The sequence below is a fragment of the Pteronotus mesoamericanus genome, unplaced genomic scaffold (assembly GCF_021234165.1).
Source record: "Pteronotus mesoamericanus isolate MK-2021 breed Mesoamerican mustached bat unplaced genomic scaffold, CSHL_Meso_final scaffold_533, whole genome shotgun sequence".
NCBI lineage: Eukaryota > Metazoa > Chordata > Mammalia > Chiroptera > Mormoopidae > Pteronotus > Pteronotus mesoamericanus.
The window spans coordinates 2,654,133-2,665,237 of record NW_026555320.1 but is presented as its reverse complement, the minus strand read 5'-3'; the positions used below and the strand labels follow the sequence as shown (position 1 = coordinate 2,665,237).

Sequence of the window (11,105 nt, the reverse complement as noted above, 5' to 3'; positions counted from 1 at the left end):
GGCCTGGGTCTGCCCGTCTCTTCGCCCCTGTGTGTGGAGGGCGTGACCTATGGCCGTCGTGTACTTCGCCGCATGCACCTCTTTGCTCCCTTGCCCTGGTTGGAAACCGTTGCCCCAGGCCACATCCCAGTTTGCACTTTTAGAGTCAGCAACCCTGAGCTGGGGACCTGAGGGATGTCTGGGGCATGGTGGTGACATTTCCCAGTTCAGAATCTGTAATGCAAACACTTCGTTGGGGTGGCCAGGTATATTTTAGCTGAGCTGACAGGGCACTCAACAGTCCAAGCAAGTGGTGATTTTAAATGAAGCCATAAAACGAAGAGCACACACACCGGCGAGGGCCAGGCAGCCAAGTTTTATTAAAAGTACCCTGATCGTATTGAATGGGTCTAGGTAATCATGTTTCTGAATAAGCCAAAGTTAATTTCATATGAAGAAAAAAATAGCATTAGATCAATTGATTTGCGGTCCTTATTGCAATGATTATTTACAGTATTTTTATTTCTGCAGGTAGATGCCTTTCTCTTCTCATAAAAAGAAAACAAGAGAAAGGATTACATGAAACTGTTTCCTAGGAGAAAAATGTGAAGCAACACTACTGTGCAGTGTTTCAAGTACGGCCATGAAGCTCAAACCCCTACTGTGCTGAGAATTGAAAGTATTTGGATTTCAATACTAGACATGGAGCTTTGGAATTAAACAATCTCATCTTTCGAGATATGCACAGAGGACTAATTTGGCTGGTAATTCCATCTACCGCTGGGAAAGGATATTCAGGTAGACCCCTCCCAGGTGGGGGAGGCAGTAGCATGAGATCTGTTTGGCGTAGCAACGGGACTCAGCCACGTGCAGTGGCTTCTCCCAGCAGAGCAGCCTCAGTGCTTTGTGTCCTCTTGTGTCAATGAAGCAAGAAGCTCCCGGCCAACGTTTGTCTGCTTTTCAGTCTCATCCTGATTGTTCCGCAGCCTCAGCTTGGTTTCCAGTCTCTGCTTCCATTCTTCTCTGAGCCTGAAAATAGAAACAAAACCCACGCAAAGGGAAGATTCATCTCCTTGGCTCTTGGTTCAGGGAAAGCTTCCTTCCTTTTTTCTTCCTGAAGGGGTATGTGCGCGTGTGTTTTCAGGTTGTAAAACATATGCGGAGGACTTGCACATTTAACTATATACATATTTTAATTTGCACTTTGGTTCAGAGTATTCTAATCTTAATCCTCTAAATTTTTCTTTGAAAGTGCAATATCTTTAAAGTATGGAGGGGAAAAACTCTGTCAGTCTAGACTTGTTTACCCAGCAAGATTGTCTTTCCAAAAGCAGAGGTTTTCAGATGTGCAAAAACTGAGAGTATTCCTCGCTGGCAGGTGTTCAAGGCGGCCCTTTCAAGCAGAGGGAAATGATGCCACATGGAAGTCAGGATCCCAATGGAATGAAGGCCTCTGAAAAGGCGGCTGTGTGGGCACATGGTAATAACTGTTCCTTACTACGTCAACCTCTATTAAAGATAACCAGTGGTTGAAGGCAAAACTATTAGCTACGTAGCATGGGGATTATAACACATGTGGAAGCCAAAATGTACTTGGCGCAATAGCACGAAGGCCAGGCGGCGGAGAGGTGGGACTGCACCACCGAGCGGCCCTCACACCCCGCAGGAAATGACGTGTCCTGAGGGGAGACTGTGATGGGTTCAGGATGTACATGTGGGTCCTAAAGCGACCACTAAAACACCACCAACAGGCAGAGTCAAAAAGCCAACAGAGGAGATAAAATGGAATCATAAAAATACTTTATCTGAAGGAAGGCAGAAAAAGAAAGGAAATAAAGAACAGGGGAGAGAAATAGAAAGCAATAGCAAGATGGTCGATTTAAACCCAATCAAACCATTTAATTTCAATGATGTAAACAATCCAACTAAAGTGCAAAGATTGTCAAATGGAATTAAAAAAGAAAAACGTTCTCCAAATATATGCTCCCCAAATTTGGTGTAACCCTCGTGCGTTAGAACCAGTGACAGAGATTTTTTTTTTCCCCGTTTATAAAAATAAGTATACATTGGTTAATTTAGAAGAAGTTTAAAACTATAGGTGGTGGCAGCAATGTATGCAATAGAAAATTAAAATAATTTCGTCCTCTGAGATGCCCATCTGGCATTCTGTCGGGAAAATCAATTTATGCCTAAAGAAATAGACACACAGGGACGCCAGTGCTGCGTCAACATGTGTTCGCGGCTGAGGCTGTTGAAGGTGGGGAGGTTGTGCGTGGAGGGAGGGGTATGTGGGAACTCTACTTTCTGCTCAGTCTTGCTGTGAACCTGCTCTAAAAAATAATGCCTATTTTTGAAAATTAATTCATTAAAAAATAGACAAACAAGCCACATACTTCCTCAGTGCGCTTCTTCCCAGGCGATGTTCCTCCGACTCCCGATAGTAAGTCTGTTTGCCAATCTCCCTTTCCCAGAAGCGTTTGAGCTCGTGACAGGTGTTCCGGCAGAAGACCTCCCGGCGGACGTACTGATTGTTCATCCCCTGAAAGAGAAAACACCAGCCGAGCCCTGGCAGACTACCCTCCCTCAGACTCCTGAGGGCACTGACACCGGTCCCCCGAGGGAGACCCTGGCCAGGCACAGACCCTTGGCAGTGGGGATGGCAACAGTCGCAGGGTCCAGTGATGCGAACGCAGAGCGTGGCAGGTCACAGGCTCCTGGCGAATGTCTGTGTCCTTCCCTCCTCCCTCCGGGAGCATGGCTTCTCAACTTTTCATCAGCAGCGGAGGGTGCAGGCAGTGTACACACCTACTCATCACCACGTTCCCACGAGCGGCCATGGCCGCCCCCGTGTCCAGGTGGGCCCCTGGGGTTACGAACTTGACCCTGCTCCCACCGCCGTAACCGGCAGAAGGTGGACTGCAGACCTGGGGTGTTTCCAAGCCCTTTACTAAAGGGGTCGTCACAGAATATGGTCCCAACGTCTGACGCACGAGAGCAAGCAGCACGTGTGGGCGCGGACTAACACACGTCAGACACTCAAGAGCGCTCAGTGGCTTTACATGAGGAAACTCTGCCCAACTCCCAGGCCTCAGTGGGTCCTGCAAACAGGTCAGAAGCAGGGACTGGAGGGCGACAGAAAGGGGTTAGGGATCACTGGACGTGACCGGGGGAAGCAGCGCCCAGGCGGGAGCGGCAAGGATAAGGACGAGTGAACGGGGTCACAACATATTCTGGAGGTGTCAACCGGACCCCTCGCTGAATGGAGGTGAGGGGGTGTCGGTGGAGCCTCCAGCAGCCTGCCTGCGCGAGGATGGGAAACACCAGAGCTGGGCTGGTGGGAGGTGGCCTCCAGCGGGGCCATGGGGCCGGCGGGGGCGGGGGGCTTGGAGCCAGTTGGTGACTCCAGCCCCATTTGTGCGTTAACTTGATGCACCTTCTGCTTGTCAATCCATCCTCCGGGCCTCAGCGTCCTCAGCTTTAAAATGTCTTTCAAGATCAAATTTGATCACGAAGGTGATTTCAGGTGTAACAGGGAGTAAGCCGGGCCCACATTCATCACAGGCACCAGATTTCCCGCGACAGGAGCTGGGAGGGGGCCAGGGCACAGGGAGAGTCACTTCACGTGGCCTGAGGGGTTCAGGGTGCTTCCTAGGAGAAGGGACATTGGGGATGAGTGGGTGGGAGCACCCAGGGTGCGGAGGCAGCGTGAGCCGAGGCCCGCGGCCACAGTCCTGGGAAGCAGAGAGACGGAGCAGGTGGGGGGGCCCTGGGGTGGGGTTGGGGAGGGGACTGACTGCAAAGCAGCATAGGGGACGTTAGATTATGAGAACAACCTGTATCTTGTTTCTAGTGATGGTTGTACAGCTGTATACCATTGCCAAAACCTATCAAAAGGCTGAGTTCTCTCACACCTAAGACACGCCTCAGTAAGAGCAGAGAAGAAACCTCTTCTGTGTTTGGACTAGGGATTCATCCAAGTTCCCAGCTCTCGGCTACTGGGAGACCCTGTGGATGTCTCATTGTTAAGGGTCATTTCAGCCCGTTCCTTTGCGGGTAACACGTGATTCTGTGAGCGTTTGTTTTTTAGTGTCCGGGCTTCTAAAACGAGGACAGTACTCCACCTTGCAGAAATGCGAGGAGGAAAATATCAATAGTTGGAAAGCCCTTTGGAAACACAGGGGATTGTCCTTACTACATAAATGGCTCTGTTCCTCCGTATCTCCTCGGCCAAGAATCCAACCACCAGATTACATGTCCGCAAAGGAAGAGGTACCACTGCTTTCAACCAGTTGGCGCCTCCTTGGGAAAGGCATAGCTTCTATGACTAGTATACACTTTACAAAATTAAGTTTTGCTTAAAGAGAACAGCATGTAACACCTTTCCATCGATTCAGTTAAACAATATGTTGAGCTTGTACGACCTGTGAAGCATCCACACAGCTAGAGGGGCCAGCAACGTTCAGTGAACCGACTATACAAAACAAAGGCACCCTTGTCTGTCGTAAGTCCCGACATGGTGCCAACCATTTAATTTTCCAAGTCTCGGGTTACTGGGAGTATTAAAGCCAAAATGAGGAAGGTGCAAGGTGGTTTTTTTTGTTTGTTTGGTTTTTTTTTTGTTTTTAAGAATTTTGGTTTATACTGCTCATCCTTCGGAGCCTCTCGTTCTAGAGTGGCCCGTTTGACGCCAGCTGGCCGTGCGTGCCACCATAATATTTCCTGTATATCCAATGCCTTTTCAGAGCAACTCTCTTGTGACTACTTTTCACAACAATTTAAAAGGCTTCATACACATTACAGCCTGAAATAGGCCAGAGGGCTTGTCTCCAGCCGCTGCAGCTGCAAAGCCTGGACAGACTGTGCGCTGCAGCCGACCGGGGACTCGGGCGGGGAGCCGACGGAAGCGGGTGCGCCGAAGACTCGGATTCCAATTACCATTGCATGGGGTTACATGTTCTGTTTCTTTGTTCTGCTACCTCCTGTTTAGACTCAAGGCAACCCGCAAGTGAGAACGCAGTCAGAGAGAGCACCAAGAAGTCCTCCGATTCTAGGGAGGAAGGAGACTCCTAGCGCTCAGGGAGTGAGGGGAAGCACTTGCTTTTCTTTTCTCCTGCCTCCTGGGTCTCCAGGAAATTCCAAGGCGAGGGGGGCCTGGCAGCAGCAATGAAAGTGGCCGATCAGTGATGAGCGGGGCCTGCAGACACAGACTCCTGCAGACGGCAAAACTTACTCCAGCAGGAGCAGCTGCGGTCCTGTCCTGTGGAGGGGACCCTCGCTGCCTTGTCCCTCTCTCAGTCCGCTGGGCATTTGACCCCAGGTATAAGTGCAGCCACTGGAAGTGCATGGCAGAACAGGTAACCATGGCAAAGCCCCAGGTTTCTGGCAGAAGGGCCGAAAAAGGGGAGTTCAGGGAACTAGAAATCACCAGAGATCACAGAGGTGGATGGACCTTTGGAAAGAGACTCCTTAAAAATTGCTCCCGAGTGCCTAGGCTGCTTCCGGGCTGCGTGGGCTGACTCTATCCCAAACAACGAAACGGGTAGAGAGAAAATCTTTACAAATACAGAAAACCTGAGCAACATCCTCAGCCAGCTAGATTGAAGTGTAACTTAGAGATCTCCCCACCCAGCAACGGCAGAACAGATTCCTTTCCAGTGCACGTGAAACCAACCACAAAGAAATTCGTATAACTAATCAGTGAATTTAGCAAAGAGGCAGCATATGAGATCAATACACAAAATTACTATATGCCAGCAATGAGCAATTGGAAACTGAAATTAAAAATGCACTACTGCCCTGGCTGGGTGGCTCAGTTGGCTGGAGCATCATCCATTGCACCAAAAGGTTGTGGGTTTGATCCACAGCCAGGGCACGTACCTAGGTTGTGGGTTCAGTCTCCAGTTGGGGGGCGGAGGAGAGGCAACCAACTGATCAATGTCTCTCCCTCTCTCCTTTCCTCTCTCTCTGAAATCAATAAACATATCCTTGTGTGAGGATTAACACACACACACATACACACACACATTACCATGTATAATAACTCCTCAAATGAAATATTGAACTATAAATCTTCTGTGCAAAATGTGCTGAAAACTGCAAAATGCTGATGAACTAAATGAAAGACAACATCAGCAAATGGAGAGACATTATCATGTTAATGGTGGGAAGTCTCAACACAGCAGAGATACCAGTTCTCCTAAAATTAACCTGTAGATTTATTGCAACTCTAATTAAAATTCAAGGTGGATATTTTTTATAGATAAAGGCAAACTGATTCTCAACAAATGGTGGTGTAATAACAGGATACCAATATGCAAAAACCAACCAAACAAACAAAAAAACCCTGACTTAAACCCCATACCTTATACAAAAATTAACTCAAAATGGATCACAGATCTAATTCAAAATGTAAAACCTTCCAGAGAACACATAGGAGAAATTTTTTTGTGACTTGGTGGGTAGGCAGAGTTCTTAGACATGACAGCAAAAGCACAATTAAAAAAAGAATAAAAATAATACATTGGGCTTCATCAAAATGAAAATGTCCTGCAAAAGACACTGTTAAGGGAATGAAAGACAAGACACAAACTAAGAAAAAATATTGGCCAATCACACAGATGACAAAGGATTTGTATCCAGAATATATCAAGAACCCTCTGAACCCAACAATATGAAAGCAGACAACCCAGTTACAAGATGGGCAAGGCCCTCCAGACAGACACCGCACCGCAGAAGGTACACGGGTATCAACACGTCAGAGATGATGACCATCGTTAGCTGCTAGGGAAATACAAGGTAAAGCCACATAGAGACACCACTTCACTCCTCTAAGAAGCGCCAAAAAAAATCACATGCGTGTGCATACACACACACACACACACACACACACACACACACACACACACACACACAGAGCCATGTGCTAGAGAGGCTGGTGCGGAGCAATTGGAACTCTCATGGGCTGCTGCCGGGAATGCAACAAGGTGCAGGGATTACTCCAGAAAACAGTTTGGCAGTTTCTCGTAAATTAAGCGTATACCCAGCCCTCCCACTCCTCGGTGCGTAGCCTAGAGCAAAAACCTGTACACCTTACACAGTTCTAGGTGTAACTGCCAATTGTAAGTGGAAACAAGCTAATAGTCCTTCAATGAGTGAATGGGTAAAAAGCTGTTAAACATCCATACAATGCAATACTGTGCAGTAATAAAAGAGAACAAACTACTGATACATTCAGTGACTTGGATGAATCCCAAAGGCATCAAGCCAAGAGGAAAAAGCCAGTCTCAATAGACTGTATATACTCTTTGGCTCCATTTATAGGACAGCCTCAGAAAGACAGACCGTAACAACTGCCTGGAGTGAGAGATGGGGGAGCTGAACCACAGAGGCACAGCGTGCGGGGATTTGGGCGAGGCCACGGCAGTGTCCTGTTTCCTGACTGTGGGACGGTAATAACCTGGAGCTGTAGGTGTGACAAATTCATAGAACAAAGCACACACACGGGAGTCGTTTTTTACCATATGCTCATACAAAAATAGAAATTTAAAAATAAAACAGAAATGTTTTTAGTAGTATATTGACTTAAAAAATATTTTATTTATTTATTTACTTTTAGAGAGAAGAGAAGAGAGAAAGAAAGAGAGGGAGAGAAACATTGCCTGACACATGCCTGCAACCGGGGACCTGGCCCACAAGCCAGGCGTGAGCCCTGACCGGGAATCGAACCGGGACCTTTCCGTTTGTGGGCCGACGCCCAGCCCGCTGTGCCACACCCATCAGGGCCATTTTGACTTTTGCTGATTTGATAAGATTCAACCATTGAAAAGCCTAAAGATTATTTACTGTCCCTGAAGTGTCACCGGACCCTGATAGCTCTGGAAACCAGTAGCATTGGAGTTGTTATGAAGGCAGATTGATCGGGACCAAAACCTGAATCAAAATCTGCATTTCAACTAGACCCCCCAGATGATTCGTGTGCCTGTTGAAGCGGGAGGGGTTCTGCTTGGTAAAGGTGAAAGATTTACACGATCTGAAGAGAAACCACAGTATATTGGACATGTTCTGCTTGGGAATGACAAAGACCCAAGCCTAGCTCCTCCCCTTTAAGCCTTAGTCATCCGGCAGCCCACGGTGGGGGCCCTTCCCTTTGTAAAGCTCCTTGAGGCCGTTGGTCTGGAGTTAGCAACTTTCCCCCAAAAGGCCCTGTTTTCCTCGCAGAATCTCACCTCCTCAGAGCCTTGTCACCTGAACCCTGGCACTGACTTCTCGCTTCTGCACCGAGCTTAGCTTCTTTGGAAGGCTTCATCTAAATACACAAATTAGATGTGAAAAGCCCTACTGAGATGTCTAAGTTGCTCCCAAGCAGACGCAAGGTGAGGCGTTCAGAGGGGAAGATGAATTTCGGAGGCTGAGGAGGACAGGTTTGCAAGCCTGACATCTGCTTCACTTCCCCCAGAAGCGCAAGGTGAACTCCCATTCCCAGCACCCGCAAGTGCACACCCTTTACCTTGGAGATGAATCTGCTGCTGTCACGATGGGGTAAAGGAGGGCGGGAACCGCAGCTCTGGGCTGGTCCTGAAACCTCAGGGTCTCAGCCCTTTATATGCGGAGTGGAGAGGTTACTGAGATGCCCCAGCCTTTCGAGGTTCCATGCACCGAATTAGGATTGGAATCACAGAGGTCTCATTCCAGGGACATGGTGGCCTCCTTCCTGGTGAAAAATAGCCCCCAATGCTCTGCTCCCCTGCCCACCCCGGGGCCGGGGAGCTCTGCTCTGGCAGAGCCCGCAGTGACCATGACTTGGCTGGAAGCAGTTAGTGCTCAGAACATGCCCTGGATTATCCGTGAGCACGAACCTGCTGTGCCTGAGGCACAGCCGCCCTCCGCCCCTGGGGGTAAAGGAGCCTTGGATGGTGTGACAAGTCACACTTCGGAGTCATTTTACAGGATGACTTAGAGAGGCCTGTTGTCCTTTGGAGCCGCTAATCTGCACACGGAGATGGTGAAGACGTTTCACAGCCCGCTCATTTCTCCCAGCAGACGCAGGAACTGGCCACGGTGACCGTCTCCCAGCGAATGGCCTCCGCCCCAGGAGGACTTCTCAGTTGAAAGCAACATTCAAGCCATTTTAAGAGTGCGCTGTGATCTCGGGTCAACATCTGGGATGGCCCTTCGTCGGGGGCCGTCAGGTGGTCCTCAAACCCTGCGGGGCCATGGCTCATGACTATCGATGCTCAGGCCTCCCCGTGGAAGCCCGGGGCAGTGAAGCAGGTGCCATAGCTGATTTTGAATCTGTGGGGCATTTTAATAAACCTTTTCCCGCCCTGATCGATGTGGCTCAGTTGGTTGAGCGTCGTCCCGCACAGCAAAGGGTTGCCAGTTCGATTCCTGGTCAAAGCACATGCCTGGGTTGCAGGCGGTCCCAGGTTGGGGCATGTGCAGGAGGCAGCCGAATGATGTTTCTCTCACACAGCGATGTTTCCCTCCTTCTCTTTTTCCCTCCCTCCCCCCGTCTCTAAAAATAAATAAATAAAATCTTTTAAAAAAAAAAGCCTTTTTACTCCTAATGAACGAGATTGCGCAACTAAGGGTTTTTTTCATAGGGAAGAGTGGGAAGTAGATTTGGGGGCCACCTCTCAAAGCTCCACCTATTCAAAATGACACCCAAAACCGGAGTATATTTTAAGGTAAAAACACCCGTTTTGCTCTAGTGTCTTCTGCGGATGTTATATGCAAACAGAGAGGATAGGATAAAATGGTAGTAAAAATTTTGAAAGTACCCTTCTCTTCTTTAAAAGAAATCCATAGTGGAACTGAATATTTAATAGGTGAAAGTTATCTTGAAGGATTTTTTTTTTCTTCTCATTGACATGCTAAACGTTGGGAAAGCCTTTGGGGTACATGAGATTCCTCAAATTTCATTGAAGCTATTAGCAAGTCCTTTAAGAAAAACATCAAATTGAACTTCTTAAGTGTTGCTGCTCCCCCTGGGCTCTCAAGGGATCCAAAAAAACCTCCCTAATCTCCCGGCATGGAATTTCACAGTCTCCATAATTTGTCACGTCAAAGGACAAATGTTTATAATGTTCCCATTTCGACTGAAATTTGAATCGACAACCTTCTGAATTTCCAAATTTTCATTTTGTGTTTAAAATGTATTTAGTGGGCAGGGATTCCTCCAGGGGGGTCTTCTCAACTAAGAGACTCTGCTGAGAAGGCAAGTACTGCCCCTCAGCAAGGTTATGCCTTTTATAAGCAATTTCACATTTCATGTGGCAGAAACCGGGGCGTCCACACGCTTCCTGAGCCAATTCCAACGTCTTACTGACAGTGGTTTTGCGACACCTGGAGAACTTCCACGGGGTGCGTGGTGTTTCTCGCCTTCATTTGGACGCTCTTCTGGGATAAGCTGACTGGTCCAGGAAAGGCTGGGGGCACAGGGCCTTCCTATGAACATGAGATAACCTTTCCTTCTAACAAGGAGCTGCACCCCTGCAAAAGCTCACCATGCTTCACGCATGCAGGCCACGCTGGTTATGCCATTGCTTCGTAGTCAGCAGGAGTGGGAAATGACCGCAGGCCAAAGGTAAAATGCTTAAACGTAAGCATAGGAGACTAAGTTTCTACCGGCGGGGTGGGGAGGGAAGGAGAAGATAAAGTTAATATTTATGTGTGTTATATGCGAAGCATTTTATGTTATACTGTGGCTCTTCACTGACGGTCCTTGCCTGGGTTTATGGTGTGATGTGAGGGCTGCGGCTGAAAAAGACTAAATAACGTGTCCATGATCCCCAAGCTGCCAGTGGCAGAGCTGAGACTCCGCCCTGCGTTGGTCTGAACTCAAAGCTGCACGCAGCCTTAACGTCGTGTGTTGTGTGTATGAAATACAATGGTAAATGCCCATGTGAATCACGGCTCACATGGTGTGCTTTGAGCCACCCTGACTAAGGGATGTCCACATCCCTGGTCATTATTTTACTAAGGAAGAAGCAGGGGATTCAAAGTTAAATCTTCTACATGTACATAGAAAATAGCTATGGCCAGCCCTGGCTGGGTGGCTCAGTTGGTTGGAGTGTCATCCCTTACACCAAAAGGTTGCGGGTTCGACTCCTGGTCTGGGCACATAC

At 48.3% G+C, this 11,105-nt stretch overlaps 1 protein-coding gene across 1 annotated transcript; it reads right to left on the bottom strand.

Moving 5' to 3' along the window:
• Positions 1-875: 875 nt before the first annotated feature.
• Positions 876-8,543, bottom strand: FAM240A (family with sequence similarity 240 member A). Its single transcript, XM_054594525.1, has 3 exons — positions 8,486-8,543; positions 2,373-2,518; positions 876-1,008 (listed from the first exon to the last, which is right to left on the bottom strand). Exons 2-3 carry the CDS (start codon positions 2,513-2,515, stop codon positions 876-878), a joined length of 276 nt encoding a protein of 91 aa, XP_054450500.1. The 5' UTR covers positions 2,516-2,518; positions 8,486-8,543.
• Between the last annotated feature and the right edge of the window lie 2,562 nt (positions 8,544-11,105).